This window comes from Molossus molossus, unplaced genomic scaffold, assembly GCF_014108415.1.
Source record: "Molossus molossus isolate mMolMol1 unplaced genomic scaffold, mMolMol1.p scaffold_m16_p_21, whole genome shotgun sequence".
Classification (NCBI taxonomy): Eukaryota; Metazoa; Chordata; class Mammalia; order Chiroptera; family Molossidae; genus Molossus; species Molossus molossus.
This window is the reverse complement of record NW_023425357.1, coordinates 33,496,521-33,521,157: the sequence shown is the minus strand read 5'-3', so window position 1 is coordinate 33,521,157 and position 24,637 is coordinate 33,496,521. Positions and strand designations below refer to the sequence as shown.

Genomic DNA, 24,637 nt, shown 5'->3' with positions numbered 1-24,637 from the left:
TGGTGAGACCTCACTGGTTGGTTACAGGCGGTCTTTCTCCTTCCTTGATGTACCTTTCTATTCTTTTATCAAGCAGCCAAATCAAACCCTTGGCTCCCATGAGACTTGGGGCCCCCTGAAATGATCAGGGTTTTGTTGTTACCTTTGTTTTCATGGAACACACAATTCAACCAGGTAGCTCCCTGTCCCCTGTCCCCGAGAACAGAATTTTCCATCATCCTATTTATTCCATTGTTTCCGTGCGTGAGCTGGCTACCCTCAAATGTATAATATCTGGAAAAATAACAGTAAAATTGTCATCTTTCTATTTACTTATTTATTTTTATTTTTGAATTCAAAAGTATTTCTTGTCTATTGTAAAAGAAACAAAACTTTGGAAGTGCAGAGAACCATGGAAAAGAAAATAATTTCTAATATCACCCAGAGATGGTTTGAATTTTAACCATTTTGGCATATATATGACTTGAGCCTTTTCTATAAAGAATGGGATAGTAGTATTCTGTATATTTTATTTTATTTTTAAATTAAATTTATTGGGGTGTCATTTGGTCAGGTAATAACAAGTGTTAGAGAGGTTGTGGAGAAAAAGGAACTCGTATTCTGTGGAATTTAAATGATACTGGGTGTATTTTATAACTGGTTTTTTTAAACTTCACAATGTTTCTTTTTTTTTGATATCACTGAATATTTTCCTACCACTCAGCTTGTAATAGCTGCACAGTGCACCATGTCCGAAGGTGTCACCGTTCCATTGAACATCCACAATGATTCCAGTTTTTCACTATTATAAGCAACATTTTAAAAAATATATAATATAGTTACATTGAAGAGCTCTTTCAATATCAAAGATGTCAAACCTGGATTTGCTTGCTGTTCAAGTTCCATTCCCTCCCCGATTCATCAACTTTTACTGTTTAAGATGTTTTGAGATTCCAAAATTTTTATATAGTGAGATCTTTTTTTTTTTTATCCTCATCCGAGGACATTTTTGCATTTATCTTCAGATAGAGCAGGAGGGAGAGCGGGAGGAAGAGAGAGAGAGAAACATCGATGTGAGAGAGACACATCAAGTGGTTGCCACCCACATGACCCCAACCTGGTGGGGACAAACTGCAACCGAGGTACATGCCCTTAGCGGGAACCGAACCCAGGACTCTCTGGTCCACGGGCCGGCGCTCTAACCACTGAGCAAAACCAGCCAGGGCTATAAAGTGAGCTCTTTTGGTTTTTGCTTTCTTCCCCTTGATTAAGCTTAAAAGTCCCTTCCCTCTGCCAACATCATGTTCATTTATATCCCCTCTTAGTTCTTTTATGACTTCACGTTTTGACACTAAACTTCGTTACCCTTCTAGAGTTTATTTTGGTATAAGTCGTGAGGCAAGGATTTTCCTATATTTATTATTTCTCCCTCAATTAGTTGTCTGCCCCAGCCCCATTCACTGGGCAGTGCACGCATCCTTCTGTAGCACTGGGCAGACCCACCGCACCACGCGCTGAACTCGCACTCAGACCTTGTCCTAGACTCTCTCTGGTTTAATTTCCCTTGACTTGGTTCCATATAGAACTCTTTAAATTAGTTTAGATTTGCACTGCCTGGTTTTAAGTATAATACTTCTTAACAGTTACCTTTTTAAAATAATTTAGATTTTACCTGTTTATTTCTCTCTGTGAGTTTTAGACTCTTTTTTTTTAAATGGCATTTCTGTGGATGACGCCTGTTTCTATTCAAATCTTATTAGAAATGTTGGATGAACGAGGTGCAATTAGATAATCATGATCTACTGTAGACACTTTCGTCCTCGTTGATGGATTTGTGGTCAGTGTTCCTTGGGCCCAAATTCTCAAGTATGAAGACACTTTACTGTTCTAGACTCAGACCTCCTCTCTGTGGACTGTTCTCAAGGGTGTCCTGAAAGACACAATCAAAGTCACTGAGTCCCCTCTAAGAGTCCCCGATCTGCTAGTGCTGTAGTATTAGTAATAACAGCTGTAGTGACGTTATTTGGGGTTGGGGGATAACGAAAGAGTTAAGGAAAGAAAGAAGTTAGTCTCCTGTTCTGTACTTGGTTAATTTATGTTTACTTCTAGTGATTCATTGCTTTTCTAAGTTCTTACAAACATCTGCTGAAAGGATTTTAGATTTTTGCCACATATAATGCTTCAGTCCATAACTTTCAGGTTCTGGAGCCATTAAAAAATTGGGAAACATTTCTGGCTGAGGCGAAACATTGAAACGCATGGGAAAAAACACACTGAGCCCTGGCCGTTTTGGCTCAGCGGTTAGAGCGTCGGCCTGCGTTCCAGAGAGACCCGATTCGGTTCCTGCTAAGGGCACATACCTTGGTTGTAGTTTATCCCCGGCCCTGTTTGGGTCGTGTGGTAGGCAGCCACTTGATGTGTCCCTTTCACGTCAATGTTTCTCTCTCTCTCTCTCTCCCTCTTTCCCTCCCACTCTATCTGAACAAAAAATGGAAAAATGTCCTCGGGTGAGGATAAAAAATAAAGAACACATTGAAATGTTAAGCTGATTTTCGGTGCTGTATCTCTTTTGTTTTAGAAACAACCCTTAAAAGAACCATGCCTGGCACTTAGCACTTAACTAACAGTGTGTACTGTATATGTTGTTAAATTCACACTGAGACACTCTGTCTTAAGAGGAGGCATTTCTGTTTTCTTCTTAAGATCTAACTCGATGGACATGTCTAAACAGAGGCCAACTGTGCTGATCCAGGAATCTCTTCGCATTGAGCCGAGCACCAAGGGCCATCCCTTCTGCTCTTACATCCTGTGATTCTAGGCGTTTACGGAACATCTGCCCTGTGCCCACTCAGGAGGTGGGATCAGAGTGGTGTTAGAAGTTGTGTGCTGTGGTTCTTTATTAGTGCCATTTTAAAGGCACATTTTTGAAATTGAAACAATTAGTGAACAATGCAAGCCAGGGTCAAATGGAGTAGAATGAATGCCAAATAGTTGAAGAAGACAGTGTGGTGTGGGCATCCAGGAAGGGGGCATTCGTTGCTTTCTGCTCACTTTATCGTTTTTTTCTATGGCAAAGGATAATGAGTGGTAAAAGATCAGGGTGGGGATTAAATAATGTGGGTTACTTGGGGGTAGTTCTTCTTCACACTTTCCTGGTTCCTTTCTTGTTTTTCTAAGCAGCTCATTTCTTAGTTTCTTTTTGACATCAAAATATCAAATATGTAATGACGATTAGGATGATTAAACAGGCACACATTTAGATATTTGCAGGTGGTAGGTCTGGGAGTCATGGGCCAATGTTCCCTGTTTTCTCTGGGCTGTTGGTCCCTTTCTGACTTGGCATGCTCGCCCCACAGCTACAGACTTGCTCCAATCTTGACCTCCGTGCTTTGTTGCTGTGTCTGCCACTGGGAACTCTCAGAATAGTAGGAAAAGTAAATGTTATTGGGGGAAACAGTTCCAGGCTGGTCTCCGTGACATCAGGGGCTGGGATATCAGTGAGCATCACCATGTCCCATGGATTTGAACATCTTCCATACCTGTCGAATGAGAGTTCTTTGACCAGCTCAGGTGTTCTGTATTTCTTGCCACACTGTAAGATAAACAAGGCCTGTCTTTGGTTGGGTTGGGAGTCCTTAGACCTGCAGCATTGACCACAAACAAATGCTACAGTGGGCATGCTTCTCTCCAGAGAAGCCTCCACCCCATGCACCTCTTGACATCCTGCCCCAAGTCACTCTTCTTTCTGAATTATATTTTGCTGCTCCACTTGACTTGAAGTTTTGGAGCTGTATATTAAGACTCAGTATAACAGAAAGCTCTCCAGGCAGTGTGATCTCCCCCGAGCCAGGTGGCCTGAGTTCAAATCCTGCCCCTGCCCCTTATTAACTCTGTTGCCTTGAGCAAGTGACTAACCCTCTTTGGGCCACCTTTCCCCGTCTGTAACTGTGAGTGGATTGTTGTAATGTTGTGACATTACAGCAGGCTGCTGTGAGGACTGAATGAGTTACTATATGCCAGCTTGCAGGACCCTGCCTGGCGTATAGCGAGGGCTCTGCAGCTGTGAGCATGTGTTCCTCTAGTTGTTGCGAGCCCAAGTATTCGAAACAGACAATGCCTTTCTGACTTTCCACGCAGACATTTCCATCAGATACTTCTAACTCTTTTGCAAGGTATTATATTTAACAACGTAATAACCAGAGGGTGGAGCCTCCCCCCCCCACCCCCCCCCCCCCCCCCCCGCTCCCGGCTGTGGGCTGAACTTAGTGACTCATTCCTAATGAATCAAGTGTGGAAAGGGACACAGTACACTCCCCAGGATGGAGCCGGGCAGGCACTACCTTCCCAAACTGATCACAAGTAACGTAACCACTGAAAAGCCACGTTCGTGTCACCTCCCCCTGATACAATGCGATGGGAGGAGTACTTGGAAAGATCCATAACCGCAGTCTAGTTGTGAGAAAACATCAGATACCCTCAGATTGAGGGATGCTTTACAAACACCTGACCAAGCAGTCTTCCGAAGTGTCCAGGTCACGCAAGATGAGAAAATTCAGGGGAACGGTCACGGGTTAGGAGACGTAACAGCTCAGCGCAGCATGGGATCTGGCTTGGTTCTTTGGACAAAAGGAGGGTGTGAGTGGAAACATGGATGGAATTGAAATATAGTCTGTTCATTCGCAATAACGTTGTGCCGGCGGCACATCCTTGGGTTTGACACGTGTCCCCCGCGTTGAGACACGGGATGTTAACATTAGGGGAAGCGGAGTGAAGGGCATACGGAGACTTTGTGCTGCCTTTGCTGCTCTTCTGCACACACGCAACTATTTCAAACCAAACAGAAACCCCACAATATGTGTTTGTTCAAAAAAAAGTTTCGCAGAAGAATCTGAAATAACAAGTGAAGCTCCGCCCAGTCCTGGTTTCTGTGATTACTCCTAAGGGCAGCGACGCACTGTTCCGTGTTCCTTCCAGCCCTTTTTCTAAGAGCGTGTAAACATTTTTATTAACAACCTTTAAAAGGCTTGTTTTTACCCCCATTCTGATTATGTGCCTTAGACATTGCAAACCTTTTCACTTTAACACAACTATTTTCCAAATAAATTCCTTTTCGGTCATATTCTGGTTCTTCCGTGAGACTTATTTAAAGTGGTGTTTGTTTAGCCAGTGCTTAATTTTATTTTCCACTCATACTTCTAACCCATCCAGGTCCCGTTTATATTGCCTCTGCCCTTGCCAGCCTTTCTAAAGCCTCCCAAATTAGCATCATCTGAGAATTTAATTAACTTGCTGTTTACCAAGCCTCTCCTTTCAAGATAATTAATGAGGATGTGAAGTGACACGGGCCTGACACTGCTCCCAGCGGCACCTGAGCAGGCCCCGGCCCACCGGCCCTGCGGCTCCCTGCCTCCCCTGCCGCCGCCCAGGCTGCGTGGCCACACTAAGCGCAGGGACCCTGGCACATGTTTGCTTAAAGTCAGGCTCTCCTGCTCACCTTTTATCCACTCATTTTCTGCTTTGTTAATTAAAAAGCCTCATTTTACTTAGAATGGAATGCTTGTTTTCTGCATTATTCCCTAGACAGTGTCTCCATTACCGGGCCAGAAATTAAATGAGCTGAGAGAATCAGGTGTTACAGTTCCCTTTGTTTCTGTACAAGTGGCCGCGTAGCATCTCCTGCATTTTCACACACACGTCCCCGGCCCAGCTTCCCACCAGATCCAGGGAGCCAGAGGTTATCACTGAGCTGGAGTTCAGTGCCGTCTGCCAGAACTTTCTGTGATGATGGAAGAGTTCTGTATCTGCGCTGTCCAGCACGGTAGCTACCACTTGAGATGTGGCTGATGTGACAGAGAAACTGAACTTTTGATTTTATTTAAATGAATTTAAATGTAGTCACATGGGGCACGTGGGCATCATGCTGACAGCCACTGTTAATCATCTTCTGCCTGCTGTGGGCAGGTCCGAGACCCCCAGCACCCCGCGCCCCCACAGCCGGCTTCCCCGGCCAGGAGGTGCACCGATTGTCCCGTCATGTTCTCCAGGCTGTAATTAGGAAGGTAAGTTTTCCGGAGGAAAAAGATGTTACTTTCTAAATCCAGATGTAAATGACTTGGATTATCCGTGTCACTGAGCGCTTCATTCATGCAGATAATTGAGAATTGACAGTGTCCTTTTCCCCCAATTACTTCCTGATAGTTCCATGTGTTACAATGGGAGAAACATGAAGCTGTTTTTAAATAGCTATGTTAATGTGCTCATTAATTTTACCTTTTTCTACCAATTAACAAATATTAACTCCTGTGGCAGAATTGAGTTGGCTTCCCTGGTGGAATCACATCCGCCCAGAACCCTCCTTTATCTCCCGAGCCTGGCGGAGCCCAGCTCTTGGCTCCCGTTTCATGGCGTGCCGCTCCACGAAGGTGCTGTGTTGGGGGGCGCTTCGTACTGCGCTATTCATAGGGGAGCACAGCATGGCATAACGAACCCTGGACCAGAACAAAACCTGGGGTCCATTTGGAGGGCCCCCACCCGCATGGCACAACCCAGCGACGACAAACTGATCCTGGGCTGGAGGGCATCTGCCCCGTCTTACCTACTACATGTTGACAGGAGGGAATGTGGAGCCAGGACAGCCAGGTGGCCCCCTTTTTAAAACAATAGTAGAAAATAATCTCAATTGCATGAGAAATTTGCAGATTTTAGTGTCAGTGATTGATTACGAATTTTTTAAAGCTCCGAGGGTTATACAGCTTATACCTGCAGGCTGCCCAGTTACTGCCAGTTTTTGATCTCTGGCTTAATTCTCGCCTCTGTCCACAAGAGGAGCCCACTGGAATCTGTTCACTCTGTCCACGAGTGTCTGCAGGGCTAGATCCACGCCGATGGTGTTATGGAGAGAATGTTTGAGTGGTTTATTTTCCTAGATCCAGACATCCTGGCCATTCATTGTTGGATGTCAAGATCATTGCTAGCACTCTCCAGAGATGCTTAGGAAGTGAGAGCGTGGTGTGTGTGAAGATGCACAGGGTGACAGTGACCTACCTTCCCACCTTTTAGTTTTACTCCCTTGCTATTTAAACCTGGTTATTTTCTGCTACTAGAGGGAATAGAAGAAGCCTATGTTTTTGTTGGTAATTCCATCATTACCTTAGGTAAAAGTTGAATCAATTACAGGTATGGTTTACTTCTTAATCAATGTCTAACCTCAACTGTTACTCATGTGGCATCATTCACTGTGGACTGGAGAACACAAAACACAAGTTCCTGTGTTCAGAAGCGTGAAAACAAGGGATGAAGCCTACTTGTTTTAGGGTCATTTCATCATTCAAAGGTAAACGGTACTTGAATTACTGTTGACCTTTGGTTTGAAACAAGTTATTTTTATATCAGATTTGCAAGCCTGGTTCTTACTTAGTTTTGACAAGTTGGAAGAAACTTAATGTGCTTAACAAAGTGTTTGTACACCTGTGTGTGTGTGTGTGTGTGTGTGTTCTCTCCCCTCTTCATTCATATTCTGAATGACTGGATAAATTATTTTTCATATGGTTTTGTTTTTTGAAACAGAGGTTAGCACATCACTGCCAAAGGGGAGAATCCGTCCAGTCCATTGTTTTTATAAATAAAGTTTTATTAGAACAGAGCCATGCCTGTTTTTTTTTTTTCATAGTGTCCATCACTGCTTTTTGGCTATGATGGCAGAATTGAGCAGTTGCAGCAGAGTCCCTCTGACCCTCTAAACCTAAAATATTTACTGTAGAACATTTACAGAAAGACTTGGCCGACCGTTGGTCTTGAAGATAGAAACATGTTTTCTAAGAAGCTGTCTTTTTATGAATTCTGGGGAGACCATGGAGTGAGAAATTATTTTAGCCAAATTGTCCTTCAAACTACAGTTGTTGTCAGCTCTGTTGGCTCAGGTTTATTTCTGCAATCTTAAGAATTTGCTTATTAGACATCGAATGCAATGACCCTGGTCTCATGATAACGAAACCTGCATCAGCCTCTTGCAAATGTGTGCTGGTCTTTTGACTCAGGAGACTGAGTAGCTTCAGTGTTTCTGTGGGAAGGACACTGCTCATTAGTGGATATGTTCAGCCTTCAGTTTAGCTAAAATCTGAATGCTTTCTCAACCTGAAACAGTGGGTATTATTGTAAATGTTAAGTGATACAGCCCTCTACAAAGACGAAGCGCTTCCCAGTCATTATTAGCTGTGCGCCATGGTCGTTCCTCACACTGATGCCACGAGGTGGTTCTCAGCGTTGCCATGCAGGTTTTACCACTGAAGCAGGAAAGAAGGGTGACTCATTGAAGGTCCCATAATGAAGCCCACTGGCAGCTGGTTTCTTCTCATGAGTCCTGCTGGCACTGGGATGCCAGAGGGACTCACACCCAGAGGCAAGCCAGTCCTCCTAACAGGTTTTCCCCTGCAAAAACAATTATTTCATTAGTGAGGCAAGTGAACCGGCGATCAAGTTATCAATTCGTGTTTGTGTAGACCAAAGACCCCAATGAAATCAGATGGTGGAGAAGACTTTCTCGGTCTCCAAGTGCCCCTTCCAACCGATTCTGATCACCTGACAATGTTTTACTTGGTAAATTTTGCCTGCCCATTCATGCATTATGTCCACACTGACTGACCAGCCGGAGCCCCATGGCCCCTCATGGTGTGCTGGTGTTATTCCATTTTACAGTTGAGGAGGAGCTTAGCCAGAACCCCTCTCTGCGTGGCTGCCAGCTCCCATCCCCGTGTTCTTTCTCGCTGTGGCCTGACCTGACTACTGTGGTTCAGTAGGAGAGCCGGGTCCTGCCTTCAGGAACCTTCCAGCCTCCTTGGGGAATAGTCCACATCCACAGAGCTGGTAACCAGTGCTCAAGGTGTCAGTTGGGAAAAGATGTTCTGAGAAACTGAGACTCTGAGTGCAAAGGAGAAAGAATCAATGCAGACAGAACTGGAGTCGGGGATGGGACACTCAGAAGGGGAATCGAATGTGGCTGACCTGGGTTGGAAATACACATGGGAGGACATGGCACAAGCCAGCACCACACACACAGCCACTCAGCTACCCAGAGTCAGTAGAGCTGGCTGGAGACAAGGCTGGTGCAGGGGGTACTGGGTGATAAGAGCTACGGTGAACTCCCTTTCTCTCGTACAGAGAGTGACGAAAATCATGTTTAGTTAGAAGATTATTTGTCTCTTTGTTTGTCGTGTGAGAAAGCAAGACACAGGAATGTGGACAGACAGGAGGGAATAAATGAGTCCAAATCTGGAAGGAAGAACGCTATAAAACACAAGTGCTACCTCAAGAGGGGACTGGCTGTTGGTCCTTTTGGCCCTATGTTATTAGAGAATAATCTGGAAAGGTCATAGAAAATCTTATATTTTAGGACATAAAGCCTTTAAAATACCTGTTAAAAATGTATCTGGAGCCCGGCCGGTGTGGCTCAGTGGTTGAGCATCAACCCCTGCACCAAGAGGTCGCTGGTTCGATTCCCGGGCAGGACACATGCCCAGGTTGTGGGCCAGATCCCCAGTGGGGGGCATGCAGGAGGCAGCCAATTGATGTTCTCTCATCGATGTTTCTCTCGCCCTTTCTCTCTCTCTAAAATCCATAAAGAAAAAAAATTATTTTAAAAATTATTTTAGAACCGTATCTGGAGTGTATATTAAATACAGAGCAGGCTCCTGGGCTTGAGAGTCTAAAAACAATTTCAAAAAGACATCACCCACCAGCCAATGTGGTGAGCGATTGGCTGCATCTGCTGCAGCCCCAGGCCGGTTTGTGTCCCAACGTCTCCACGTCCCAGTGGCATTTTGACCACTAACGCGTGATGCCTGTTGTTAGCATCCTGGTGCCCTTGAGCTGGCAGGGTCTCAGTCATCCTCTCTCTAGTGGACAGCTGTCTTTCCCCAGACGCCGCTAACCCCACCCTTTTGTTCAGAGAAATGTTCCTAGTTGCCAGTATTTTAGATGCAGTTTTCTGGAACTTGGATTTCCCTGGAGAAAATGCCTCGTGGTTCACTGTCAGGTTTTGTGGGCGCTTCCCATCCCTCCGCTGGGCCTTGTGCCTGCTGCAACACTGAGAACGTGTTGGATGTAAGGAGAGGATGTCCTGGTCAGTGTGGGCTGGCGGATGAAAAACCTCCCTGTATTTTTTACCATTTAAAAATAGGTTTTAAAAAATGTCTCCCAGACTGGCCTTCCAGCCATATTCCACTGGGAGCTTGAGAGCAGAACGGAGGTGGCAACTTGGATGGCCAGGCCGCTTGGACATCCTGGGGAGGGGCTGGCCCGCCAGGAGCTTGGGCATAAACGGAAAGGGAACGAGACACAGCTAAGCGTTCACCTTCTGAGCCCGTGTGGGGATGGTCCCTTCCTCACGGATCCCAGCATCTGAGCAGGGATGGACGTGAGAGATGTGACCAGTTCCTTGGGGTCTCGACAGCAGCGGCGCTCAGCAGCATGTCCTAGAGGAGCACGGGAAGTTCGGGAAGAAAACAGGGCTGTGGGTGTGTAAAGAGTCCTCGTCCCGACTGTTCACACCTGCAGAGAGTCGGCTGGTTCGGCCACCACGGCCCACACTCTGAGCACTGTCACGCCACCCCACTGACTCTCGAGAGGTTGTACACATGGAATTCATATGTGTACAAGAGGATTTTATCTGCAAGGTGTGGTGGACGCTGCGAGCTCACCCTGGGGACCCCACAGCTCCAGCTGCTTCCCCCAGAGGCAGCTGCGGCCTTGGGTTTCTGCCCTGTCTCTTGTGATCTTTCTTGTTCCGGGTGTTCCCAGCATACCCACGCCTTGCAGTCTGAGTTTGTTGGTTTAGTAGGGAAAGTGCTCCCATGAAGGCGTGGCGATATTAAACCCATGTAAGTACATCTAGGGTCCAGACAGGACGGAAGGACAGTGACCGGCTATGTTCTGCTGGCTAGAGGGATATTTTGGCCGATTCAGAGGGGGAAGGAGAAGCACTTTGGGGATCCATATACTAAAAAAATTGAGTCACTAAGTACAGCCATTTTTAGTAATTATATCCTGCCATAAATTTTATTTAAATAAGAAATAACTGTGAGCAAACATATTTGTTCTCTCAGTCCCAAATTCCTGTCAGTCACCAAGGAATGCAAAGCCCCCTGTGGAAGTCACATGAAGCACATACTCCAAAGAATGATTTGTGGTGGCACAGGTGGGGGTCACCTGGTGCTGTGGGGCCCCAGCAGCAAGGAGACAGTTCTGAATCAGGTGTGACAGGGAAAGACGTCCAGGTAGAGGCGCCATTGATCTGCCCTGAGAGTTGTGCAGCAAGTGTTTCAGCAGGTGAGGATGGTGTTCCGGAGGGTTTCCAAGCAGGAAGGACATCACGACCGTGAAGATTAAGGTTGGTGGATAAGGCGGGGACGGCCAGGGGTCTGATTTTATGTGGAGAGTGCAATGGAGTGGAGGGTTGGGAGTTAAGCTGTAGGAAGGGAGTTTAGATGACATTGGTTAGGTTTTGAACAGCAAGTTAAAGACCAGGAGTAACAAGGGAGCATCACAGGGTTTTAATTGTTTATCAGACTTTCGGCCAACAGTTTTTAAGTACCTCTTGTGGGTTAGGAGTTGAACTTGAGCACTGGGTAGAAAGAGGCAGCTTGGTCTCCCAGCCTGCGAGATGCTGTCCATGGTTGGCAGACAAGGCAGGGGGGCCTCTGACCAGTGAGAACACACAGTAAGGCACTGCTGGGCCCAGAGCAGGGACAGGTGGAGCCTGGCAGTTGTGGAGGAGGGGCCCGAGGGCTGGGCCTTTGCACAAGGGGAACCTGGTCTCTCAGCTGCATACTTACTTCCTTTCACTCTGCTCATCCCCGTACCTCTGAAAACACCCGGCTACTCTCATTCACTTCACTCGCAGTGGAGACTGCTCATGTAAGATCTGGTAGTGACCCCCTCCCTGCGCTTTCCCAGCTCGTGAAATGGAGTTTCCGCACAGGCCTCATTCCTGTGGTTTCCTTGCTCCCAGAGGCCTTGCATTCTGGAGCGGGTGGGTGGTAGGCTTCGACCTGAACCTCAGTGAAATAGAGGTTTCTCGTTATTTCTGATCCAGAAAGGACCAGCTTGCCAGCTTGTCTTCTAAGACTGGTCATCAGATGAGCTTGCACCAGAATTGCTTGGAGAGCTTGTGAACACCCAGGCTGCTGGTGTCTGGCCGAGGTTTCCTGGAGGTCTGGCTAGGATCTGAAGGGGTTCCTAGGGAGCGTTGATGCTGTTGGTCCAGGGCCACACTTTGAGAACCCTTGCTCTAAGCCGTGCATCCCCTGGGCGAAGGAGCTTCTGTTCTGTGGGGCTTCCTTTGGTGTAGCCCTTTCTCAAGGACTTCCGCAGTGGGGCTCTGCGCAGCCTTTCGGAGGGAAGGTGCCCGGTGGCCTCCCAGGGAGGGGCAGGCTCTCTAGCAGCCCCGTGGAGCCCTCCAGGTTTCCCTGTGAGAATTCACACTCCTGAAATGCCTGTGCGACTCACAAAGGTGGGGGCCATGTGAAATGGGATTCTGGACTCCTGACTCTTCACCTCCTTGTCTGTGAGGAAGCCATCACGCTCAAGACCAAGGCTTATCTCAGAAACAGACGTCAGCCCCGAGGAGTGGGTGTTTTGTAGCCGTTCGTCTTTGGTCCCCTGTCCCCTCAGCATGGTGGTCGGGCATCAGGATTCATTGTTTCCTGCTGGTTGGTACTGGGACCCTTCTGTGAGACCACCCCCCTTGTGCTCTGGAGATGGCGTTGAGGAGGTGAGGACGGTCATATTGAGTGATAGCCCTAGGGAGGCCCGCAGACACCCAGAGGCCCTCCAGCCCAACAATGCTCCCTCTGGTCTTTGAGCTCCTGTCCATTGGAATGATTAATTGATGTCCTGCACTCCGCTGGACAATTAAGGAAAGCAGGAGAAGGAGGGAAAAGTCTTCAGTTAGACCTAATTTGGCACCATATTGTTTTCTGTTAATCTATTTTGTTTTCTGTCCATCTGTCCCAAGGGATGGGTGCCTTGCTGCTTGCTGAAGCATGCATAACTAATGTCCTCATTAAGGGCTGATCTGTTTATCAGGGCCATTCGAGGAAGCCAGCCTGCCAGACCGAGGCGCAAGCTGGGGGCTGTTCCCTCCCTTTGGGCCTTAGCCCCACCTCATTAAGCTGGTCCGGGCTATTGATTGGGAGCCTGTGTTTGGAAGAGTCTTACTTACTCCATGCATTACCTTGACAGATTGATCAGATCTGATTGAGAACCTCTTAAAGGAACGAACAGCTGTAATGGGAAAGTTGGACTCTGTCATCCGTTAGGATGATTCTGGGAGCAAGAAGAACAAGGCTGACATCTTGGAGCAATTGTATTTACAATTAACATGGCTGAAAACGATTGCCTCTATTGATCCCCCCTTCCTGCAATTACAGCCCCATTGTTTACATTCCAGCACTTCAGTTATAAAAAGGAAATTCAATAATTATTGCATTATTTAAAGTTAAAGTGCCACAGAGTTTGCTGGCTACGCTTGCTGGTTGATTTAACGTTCAGTAAAATCCATGCTGAGCTCTCCATCTTGAGGCTGAACAATATCGGCTTTTAATGAGACTTAAAAAGGGGGGGAAGGAGAGCAAAACGCACCACACAGGGTGTTTGTCTAGGTTATTTACGGGGGAGCCCAAAAGCAGGGCAGAAACTAGCCATGTCATCGTTCGCAAAACTGCACCCCCGGTGGCCACGTGGCCCACTCCACAGCCAGCCAGCCGTCTCCTGGCCCGGCTCAGACTCAGCTTCACGTCCTCGAAGAGGCATTTCTATCTGTTCACGGTCTTGGTCCCTTGTCCCACTCCCACAGGTATAACTATCTCCTTCAACCTTCAACAAAATCCATGGAGTTTAAGGAGAAACGGTAAAGTGTCTCAGCAGCCGGAATGAGCGCTGTCCAAGGCATTTGTTTAGAGGGAATTTTCCTCTCTTGCCTTGTCACTTTTGCCTTTCCTTTTTAAGGGAACATGAAATCAGAGTTAAGCACCTCTTCTCAGGAAGGAGTCAGCCCTGTGTGCTCACCGCTCCTGTGCGTCTCGCACCGGCTGCCTGTGTCTCCCTCAGAATGAAGGTGATGAGGGTATTTGTCAGCAGATCATGGGAGCTCGAGAAGAGCCTCTGGGTTCGAGCACCAAATTCGTGCTCTCAGCAGCAGCCACCAGAAAGTTAAGAGCGTGGGAGGAATTTTAAAGACCATTTTATTTTTCTCATACTTGATTTACATTCTTCCACGGGCCCCGGTCCAGCAAGACGTCTGAACAGGTGCGCTCAGCAGGCTGCCTCCTGCCCCGCATCGAGAGTCCCGCGTTCGGTGACAGCCCTAGGAAGTGTTAGACTCGGTGTGAGAGGGGAGAGGAAGGTGCATGGAGCCAGCGCTGACTTTATGAAGTAGCCGGTGCACACCAGTAGCAGGCAGCTGCTTCCATGCGACTCCCATTAACAGGTGAATTCTTGTATGCAGGCATCACATGGTTGATCTAGTGCAGTTTATTATTGAATCTGAAATACTTTCTGTGAAAACGTGGGTGCCCAGATTTTAGGCTCTGGAAGTATTCCTTCTTATTGGGGAGTATCTCCATGTGTTCTGGGTTGGATCTCTGTTCCCTGGAGTCACTGTCCAAACCAGAGCAGGAGTTCTCAGGGTGTGGCCCCAGACCAGCAGCATTCGTGGCACCTGGGAGATTGTTAGAAATGCACATCGTCAGGCCCCACCGCCAGCCCAGGTGGATCAGAAACCCTTGGGGTGGGCCCGACATCTGTGGCATAACGAACCCCCACGTGCTTCTGGTGCGTGCCCAAGTTAGGGAACCACCGAGCTGGGACGCCGTCTGCCCCCTTCAGCAAGCCCGTGGCGTTGCACCTGCTAGTCAGAAGTGAGGAGGCAAAATCTGGGCGCAAGGTAGAGAAGACGATGACTGTGCCAAGTATTTGGGCAATCCTTCACATCTTCCGAAGGATTTTCACATATGTTTTCTCATGTGGTTTTAAAAATTGCCTCCGAGGAAACCAGGCAAGTATAAACATCTCCACCTTCAGGTGAAATCACGCACCTGTTTGACCAGCAGGCAGTGTTTTTCTGCTGCGCTGACTGTCGGGATTAGAGAGACAAAAAAGCATGTCCTTCAGTATGGATTTGGGGAGTAGGGTGGTGTCTGCCCCCCATTTCAGCTGAGTTGTCCTTCCTTTTCTGGTCCTCACCCAGGATGTTGGCAGACAGGATAAAGAACGCGGGCCGAGATTTTCATTATATTGGTGCCCTGATGGGCAAAGAGTGAACAGATATGGTTTTGGGGGAGGGACATGGGCTTGTGGTGTGGATCCAGACTCTGCCTGCACCTTGGTGTGGCCTTAGGCAAGGGAGTTAAAATAAAATCTAATCGCCCTTACATGGAGGAAGTCAGCCCAGTGCGTGCCTGGTATCCTTCCCGTGTCGTCATTTCTATAGATCAGTTTCTTTACTGTCAACCAGGAATTCCTCTTTGGGGCTGTGGGGTGGGGTGGACAATGGTTATAAGGAAGGAAGTGGTTACGTTTAGTAGATGTTCCTTTCTCTCTCTAATCCTGGAGCTTAACTAATTTGAAAAGTAGTGATAGTACTAATCGGCGTGTTTATTATAAAGGCATCTGGCACCGTAATGAGCGCTTTATAAGAACGATCTCATTGAATCTTCCCAGTGGTGCTGTAAGAAGGTCCTGTTATTGTCCAGTATTGCAGATGAGGAAACTGAGGCCCAGCAGGCTGCATAACGTGCCCTGGTGGCCCAGTGAGTGAGAGCCAGAGGGAAGGATTTCCACCAGCTGTCTGAATCCAGAGCGCACCTAAACCACCCTTGTCGGCAGCAGTTTGACATGGAGCCAAATGAGGACAAGCTGGAGTCGCACACTCACTCGGCCTTTATTTCGTACGGGGCTTCCATCCGGGGGCTGAAGCAGTGCCAGGGGAGACGTGCGTCTTAGTGAATGAGGAGGGCGTGTCAGGGCGCTGTGCGGCGAAGGGGGGCTCTCAGGTCCAGGAGCTCAGGTCCTTTCTGGAGGGCAGTCAGGTTGATGCTAGCATTGTGGGACCACTTTGTTGTTTTCTGCACCCACAGACTTCCCTCAGCTTCTGAGCCCCACGTGTAGATGCTTGTTTTACCATCATGGGAACGAACCGTCGTTTTGCTCGTGACCTCACGCTAGGGAGGACCCCTACCTACCTATGGACTTCCGCTCCCTTCTGGAGTGTACCCAGCAGAGGGGACTGAAACCCATTATGTGAAGGCATCCACATCCCACAAGAGTCCATATTTGGAGTTTTCCGGAAAAGATTCGAAGCCAAGGCAGACACAACCTGTAGATAGTTACAGGTGTATACTGTTACTGTTTCTTCTAGAACTCACTCTTCTCTCAAGGGAACACTCACATCGAGACCTGGAACCAGGACGTGTCATTCGTAGGAGGGAGGAGATGCAGGGCTGGGCAGTCTCGAAGCTTCGATACCGGGAGCGAGCAATCAGGCCTGATCCGGGCGTCAGCAGCCTGGCCTAGAAACCAGAAAATAGGTCAGAGCAACGCAAATGGACTGATCTCAGGGAGCACTTTTATTTCCTTCCACTTTCTCTTGTAAATCGTGGTCGGGGCTTCTCTCTTGGCATCTGCAGGGCTCCCACAGGGAAGTAGGACTAAATTAGCATGTGCAGAGGATGAGGGCATGAGTGGGTGAAAAGCCAGCATTAAACAGAAAATACATATATATTTAGGATGACCTTCCGGAAGCCTTCCTAAGAACCATGACATTAACTTTGGAACTGTAACACTACCTCTGATTAAAAAGTCTGTAATGCAACCGCTGATTAAAAAATTCACCACCCCCTTGCTTGGTTGGGTTACACCTGAAACAATTCCTTTTTTTAGCCATTCAAGGTGAACAGCTGGACCTAGGGAGGGCCCAGTACAGCTGTGGTCAGTACAGCATAGCCTGAACTGTGGACTTGGTACCAAGCCCCAGGTTCCAGTCCTGTCTCTTCCATGCTCCGTGAGACCTTCAGGGAGTCACACAGCCTCTCTGAGCTTGGGGTTCCTCCAAGGACAGCTGCTTGCCTTGTGGGGTTGTGATGGGAAGATTAAGTGGGAGAAGGTGCTTCCTTGGCCATAAATGCTGTACGTGGGAACGATGGTCAACACTCACCACTTCTTCCTTATTTCATCTTTGATGTGGGGGCTCAGCCAGCTTGCTCTGGACCCTCATCTTCCCATTCCTTCTCTCTAAAAGTGTCAGTGAGATTTTTGTATTCCTCACCCTGAAGGGGGAAGCTGGAGTCCTTGGCATGCTGTGGGTTGGGGTTTTCCCTCCAGAGGCACCAGACAACAGTGGCCTCTCCAGGGCCTTCTGTGTATGGCTGAGAGGCCCTCCACCTGCCACGGCTGAGGTGGGAGGCAGAGCCCTGGCAGGTGTCTCCAGGGAACCGATCCGGACGCCCCTGGGTGGGGGTGGGGTGGGGTCCTCTCTGCTCTGAAAGAGATGTCTGGCGTCCCAGGGGTAGCCCATCTGCTCGGAGAGATGCCTGGGAGCAGCTTCACCGCATCAGAGAGCTTCACCATTCCATTTGTTCTGGGAATCGAGTCACGTGGTGTGCACAGAGAAGGTGGTGAGGCGTGGGTGTCCGTGTGTTTCCATAAACAGGTGTTATTCCCCAAGAAGTTTCCTTTGTGAATCCTGTGTGTGTGTGTGTGTGTGTGTGTGTGTGTGTGTGTGTGTGTGTGAAAATGTACTTTGTCTATTTCTGCTTTAAAGAGGAGGCTTTGACAAACCCTGATCAATATTTTACATTCCATGCATGAAGAACCAGATGTTAGAAGTTTCCTATTGTTGGGGAGGAGGAGGGAGCTGGGGCCCCTCCAGATTTATAGAAATCAATGTTCTCTGACAGAAGTTGGTTAGTTTTCCTGGGAAACAAGTAACAGGAACACGTTTTTTTGATTTTCACGATGAATTATTTTCTAACAAGAGCCCTCTTTTCGTCTCTGACTTTCAGGCATTGGCCAGGGTGAATGCGGATAACATATTAATGGGGTGTGGAGTCCCACAAAGTAACGTGGCCGGCTATTTTTTCTCCCCTTTCTTTTTTAATTATTAATTTGCTTTTTGTTCTCGGCTTTACGTGCCAGGCTCGTTATCAGAGGCGCCTATTATTGCAGAGAGTGTGCTTCTTTTCTGAGCTCTGCTCCTGAAGCAGACCCAGAAGGGAAGATGTGAGACGTCAGATGTTTCCATGTCGGGCACAGGAGTGTCCCCATCCAGCTAAACCAAGATGGCCCCAGCATTTTCAAAAATAAGTAGCTCCAGCAAGATCAGAGGTGCAGGAAAAGGCCTCTGGTCATTTCCAGTGCAAGGTGCTGACCACCGACTGTAAGTCACACTCCGAGGCTGGTGATGAGGACAGTCTGCTCTGCTGCCTGGTGGTAACTTGGAGAAGGTGGAGATTATTGGGCTCTTTTCCTGCTTCCATTTATGAGTCAGACTGGATACTTATTTCCTTCCTATTTTTATTGGTCATTGAGCTTTGAGCTTTGAGAAAGTAAATCCTACTGCCAAGTGTAGACGCTTCTTCCAGAGGAAAGGACTGTACACGTCACCCAGCGTTTGGCAGGCACTTTTTAAACCAGCCAGTGAGACAGGGAAGTCAGGGGAACCCTGTGGCTGATTGAAGGTTGTGGGGAGGGGCTGGTGGGACTGCATGAGTTTGGGTGGACCTCAGCTCCCACTTTCCTTTGGCCAGGTTGATCGACCTTTCTAGATTTACTAGTTGGCCGGGCTTCCTCATACTAGTTTATGGGTGGATGCCAACTTTTATTTTTATTGAATTTACTGAGGTAGCATTAGTTAACAGAATTGTACAGGTTTCAGGCATACAGTTCTATAACACAGCATCTGTATGTTGTGTTGTATATTCACCACCCCAAGTCAAGTCTCCTTCCATCACCACGTATCCCCCCTTCACCCTCTTCTACCTCCTTCCCTCTGGTAATCACCCTGCTGTTGTCTGTGTTGGTCAGTTTTTTTTTTCTTTGCTTAATCCCTTCACATTTTCCACCTAGTCCCTCTTCTCTTCCCCTCTGACAACTGCCAGTCTCTTCTCTATGAGTCTGTTCCTATTTTGCTTGGTAGTTCAGTTTGTTCATTAAATTCCATAGATGAGTAAAATCATATAGTACATGTCTTTCTCTGACTGGCTCATTTCACTTAGCATCATGCTTTCCAGGTTCATCCCTGTTGTTGAAAAGGGTAAGATTTCCTTCTTTTTCATGGCCAAGTAGTATTTCATTGTGTAAATGTACCACAGCTTTTTTATCCACTTATCTACTGATGGGCACGTGGGCTGCTTCCAAGTCGTGGCTGCTGTAAATAATGCTATAGTGAACAGAGGGGCGCATATACTCTTTTGAATTAGTGTTTCGGGTTTCTTAGGATATATTCCCAGATGTGGAATCACTGAGTCATAGGCAGTTCCATTTTTAATTTGATGCCAGCTTTTCTTGAGTGAGTCAGTGATTTTCACTGGTCCAGCTGGCAGATTCTCACACTGGTAATCCAGCCAGAGGGATGCCTCCCCCCATATCCCTGACATGTCCTCCAAGTCACCCCTGCCACTGCTTTAATCATCTGCAGGTGTTAAACCCCTAGTGTGGGGCATATCGTGTGTGTGTGTGTGCGTGCGCGCATAGTGTTCAATGTGTTGTGGACACTTAGAATCCTGCCCAGTGGGTTCAGCATCCACTTTCTTTGGGTCCAAAGTACCACACGCACCTTACAGCACACTCACCGCAGCTGAGTTGTCATTTGTTTTCTTTTCAAATTATACACCCAACCCGATAGAGGTGAGCAGATAGGATCCTGAACACAGGGTAAAGAAAAATGGAAAAAGCTAAACAAAATCCAGGCCCCCCCCCGAGGACGGGAGGGCTCTGTGGTCGCGGGCACGAGGACTGGGGAGTTGAGGGTTGCGTGGGAGGGGCACTTCCCGCCTGGCCAGGAGAACGGAGCCCTGGAAGCAGGCAGTCCCGTTATTGATGCTCCGCTGGGATCGGGGCCTTGGTGGATTCTTCATATATTACAGTGAATTTAATTAAATTCATTGTGATCCCAATTGAGGGTATTCTAATTAGTTGGGTCAGGAACAAATTATTCTCCCTCCTTCTCCAAGTGAAAACATCTACTCTCTTCTGCAGGGAGCGTGTGCCCTTGGCTGACTGGCCTGCCCTGGTAGGGTCCTCGCGGCCTCTCCAGTCCCATTCCCACCCTCCTCCTGCTTGTAGGCCGGTTCCAAAGGCGGAATTCCAGGGGTCGGGGCCAGTGCTGGCTGGGGGAGAGGGCATCGGGCCAACAGCACCAGGGCGTTGACCCCCTTCATGGCCTGGGGAATGACCAGATGGTGTGGAGAAGGTCACAGAGGTCAGGACCCTGCTGGCAGCTTTGGGTCCATGTTCGGCAGGTTGGACGGGCTGAGAAATACCAAGTGAGAACTGACAAGATTTGGTGAGGACTGGCACTGTCGCATGCAAGTAGACATCAGGAGAGTCAGGTTGTGAGTGGACGTTTGGGTCGGGATGTCACCTTCATTAGCAGGCGTTTCGGAGCAACTGAGGAAGTCTTTTCTGCGTTCGTCTGTGCGCAGGTGTGTGTCTTGGAGAATGACCTTGCCGTGCAAACACAAGCTTGGGATTTTGAACGAAGCTTTTGTATAGGTCTCTAAGAGAGGACCCTTCATGTGTCCCAGGCTGGGGTCAGTGCGAGAGGTCACGGCCACCTACCTTCTTCCTTGTTTTCTCCACCATTTGTGGTGTGTGCCCATTTCCCTTCCCAGTGGCTCTCAAGTGGCGGAACAAAGAATCCCTGATGGCACGAGAGCGTGCCGCTCACCACCACGAGCTGGAGCGTGGAGTGGTTTAGGAACATCTTCCTATCAGTCATGTTTAAAGCAGAGTCCCCAGTATGACACTTATTTCAACTAGGATTATAGAGCGCTGTCACCCAGGGGGCCATGAATTTCAGAACAAAAGGCATTTGACCTCTCAATTTCCATCCAGTTCTTTTTGGCCATGGCATCCTCTTCTGGCTCTTGAGGTTGGAGACCCCACCCATTTGGAAAAGAATCCTCACACTCATCTTAAAGTTTTATGTTCACGATTCATGCCTCGTTGCGAGGAACTCCTTGCATGGGAAGGTGGTGGGAACTGGGGGTCAGGCGCGAGTGACGCTGCTCTAGTTGCATAGTGTGATGCCACCACAGCCCCTCGGGAGAGCGTGCTGCTTTGGCGTCCATGGCAGATTCCCCAGTTATCTTTCATTCAGTCCGTTTTTGTTGAAGCTTTAATAAATGTAATTCTTAGTGACCTGGGACGGCAGTCCTGGCTCCCGTACAAGTGTCCTGCCCCTCAGTCCCACGCTCCTCTGTGTCTTCACATCCAGTCCGCCAGGCCCTCCTCCTGGGAGAAGGGTTGTAGCCTCCAGACACATCGGTGTGGAGCCTCCTCCTGAAATCCTCTTCGAGGAGTCCTGTCTCCGAGGAGGCAAATGGAAGATGAACCATAGAAAGATAAAGCAATTTAAATTTATTTCAAGAAAAGTAGCTTTTTATTTTAAGTTGTTGTAATTTAACAGTGGACATTGAGCTCACTAGTTCTTTCAACTCCTTCTGGTTGTGAAATGACCCTAGATCAGCCATCACTGGTGGAGATGCTAGAAAGTCTGAGGCTCTGCACCCAACCTGCTAAATCACCATTTTGTGGGGAAGGGGATTTCCTCTGTTGGTACCTACAGAGCCCGTCCTATTCCTACCTGTGGACTAGGTCAGCCAGTTTACATGATTGAGGGCCTCGGCCTCCCTCCCCTCCCCACTTGACTTTTCTACAACACATACTTGGTGCATTGATGTTTCCTCTTCACTAAGGTGCAAACCTGCTTCTGGAATTTCCACACGTTTCCGTGGAGGTTGGCCGTGCACCTGTGCGATGAGCCGCAGAGCCCTGTCATTTGATAGGAAGTGCCGGGAGGGCCACTGGGGCAGGTCAGTGCTGGGCCCAGCGCAGGGCGTTCTGAGTGCCCTGCTTTCCCGGGGTCTTCATCACAGTCTGCGCCAGGAGCAGTGGTCCGGGCGCGGGCAGCGAACGGGAGGGCGCGGCCAGAACAGGGGGCCGAGCTCAGCACGGCCGAGGCACCTGCCGTGCGCTCCGGTGTGGCGGCTTGGACCTGGCTCCGGCACCGAGGGCAGGGCTGTGGGCCCGGAGAGAGGGAAGGACAGGTGACAACATGAACATAAACACTAACACTGTCTGAATTTCCTCCTGCGAAAGGACACTGAGAACCAGGCTCTAGTTCTCTCTTTTCCACGAACCGGCTGGGTTGCCTTGGGTCAGTCACTTATGCTTTTTGGAATTGTTTCCCCTACTCCAGGTGCACCCAACAGAAAGACCCCTCCCCTACCGTGGGTCATTCTGCACGCTAGGAGCGAGCACGTCCATTCCAGCTGTTGGCAGAGGGGTTCACAGTTTTGTTCATATTCTCGCAGTGGCGTGAATGGGTTGTGAATTTTGTCCTTGGAACCTCTCTGTTTCTCTGAGGCACAGAAGGCTGGGGTCTGCTGCCCGTTTCCATGGCCTCTGCGGCGCGTGCTCCCGTGACTTCGTCCCGTGTGTGTCTGCTTCCTGCCAGCGCGTGGGCGTCGTGCTCCGGAATCCGAGTGCTCTCTGCGCAGACACCGCACAGTGTAATTTTGACCATCTGTGCACTAAGCCAGATGACCTTCAGGTGTTGACAGGGAACTAGTTGGGAGACATTTATTTTTCTGTCATTTCTTTTTTAATCCAGGGGCAAACTTAATTTGGGGTTCTCCTAGTAGACTGTAGTTCCAGGCGGAGCCATCTTCCTTGGCTCTGTGTTACTGAATGTGGTGGGATTCTGTACAGGCTGGGTGACCATATAGAGTATCACTAAAGCAAGGTTTGGTTAACTGTTTCCGTAAAGAGCGAGGTAGTTATATTTTAGGCTTTGCAGGACATACGTTCTTTGTTGCAAATATTCAACTGTGGTGTTTTGAAAGCAGCTATAGACAGTTCGTGTCATGTACGTGGCTGTGTTCTGTTAAAACTTTGTTTATAAAAATAGCCAGCAGGTTGGATTTGGCCTGAAGGCTGTGGCTCGCTGACCCCTGAGCTTTGGGGGTGGAAGGGGAACCTCTCATGACTGTGCCAGGAAAACCAGTACTGTGGGAAAGGCCCAGTCCATCCGCGTTTTCTGCCCTGTGTACAACCATCAGGGTCCAGGCGGTGTGGCTCAGTGGTTGAGCATTGACCCAGGCACCAAGAGGTCACTGGTTTGATTCCCAGTCAGGACACATGCCCAGGTTGTGAGCCCGACCCCCAGTGGGGGGCATGTAGGAGGCGGCCAATCGATGTTCTCGCTCATTGATGTTTCTGTCTTTCTCTCCCTCTCACTTCTTCTCTCTCTAAAGTCAATAAAGGAAAAAAATTAAAAAAAAAAAAAAAAAAAAGCCATCAGGGAGGGGCCGCTTGAGGGACACTGGAGTGAGAATTAGCTTGCTGCTTGTCCTCAGAGAGCTGCTGGAGGGGACATGGGGGGGGCACAAAACAAACCCTCTAGGGATTCTTATCGGGCTGCAGCCAGGACGGCGGCGGCTCTGGTGGCTCTGGGCTTTGAGTGGCTTACCCAGGGTGTGACCCTCTTCTTTGCCCTCACAGCACCTGCAGCAGCACGAGAGCGGTGTGGAGGGCGAGAGCTGCTACTACCACTGCGTCCTGTGCAACTACTCTACCAAGGCCAAGCTCAACCTCATCCAGCACGTGCGCTCCATGAAGCACCAGCGCAGCGAGAGCCTGCGCAAGCTGCAGCGGCTGCAGAAGGGCCTTCCGGAGGAGGACGAGGACCTGGGGCAGATCTTCACCATCCGCAGGTGCCCCTCCACTGACCCAGGTGAGTGCTCCCATGGGCCTGGGAGGCCGGTGGGCCTGGAAACTGACCTGTGTGAGGCCTCCTGAGGGCTTCGGTCGGTGCAGCTGGCCAGAGTCCACGGCTGACCTCCCAGGTGGCCCTGTGTTCTGGAGGGAACATGCGTCGACTGTCGCTTTTTAAAAAGGAACATGGCACCACTTTTCTTAGGGTGTCACAAGCTGCTGCCCGGTGAGCCGGCCCACGGATGTTCTGCTCCCGTCCCAGACTCCTCTGGTGCATGCGGTAGACTCCTGTATTGCTTCAGATTGACTGGAAGAAAGCACTACGTTATGTCTTGTTTGGTATTAAGAATGGGCAGTTTTGGCCTCAAGTCTGGTCTGTAAGAAATAACTTCAGACAGGATCAAAACAAGCACTTGTTACAAACGCTGCCATTGTGTTTGAACGCGACCCCAGTTCTGTGACTCTGCTGCCTGTGGCTTCACAGAGTCAAGACCTTCCAGGGGGACTGGCCCGCTTCCGCCTCCGGTCCTGTCGCCTGGTCCGCAGTCCCCTTCCCGTGCCTCCTGTCCTCCTCTGTGTGACTCGTTTCCGCAGCGACCTCACTCCGCAGCATCCCTCCTCTCCCATTTTTCAGCCTTCTGGCCCCTTTCTCTTCATTTGGAAGCACAGG

The 24,637-nt window shown here is 48.8% G+C and overlaps 1 protein-coding gene across 1 annotated transcript in view; it reads left to right on the top strand.

The window, feature by feature from the left end:
• Positions 1-24,637, top strand: part of ZFHX3 (zinc finger homeobox 3) — a 183,743-nt gene that overhangs the window by 63,121 nt on the left and 95,985 nt on the right. The window contains exon 4 of the mRNA XM_036273950.1: positions 23,755-23,986. Coding sequence (XP_036129843.1) covers positions 23,755-23,986 — 232 coding nt within the window. The remainder of the gene's footprint in view (positions 1-23,754; positions 23,987-24,637) is intronic.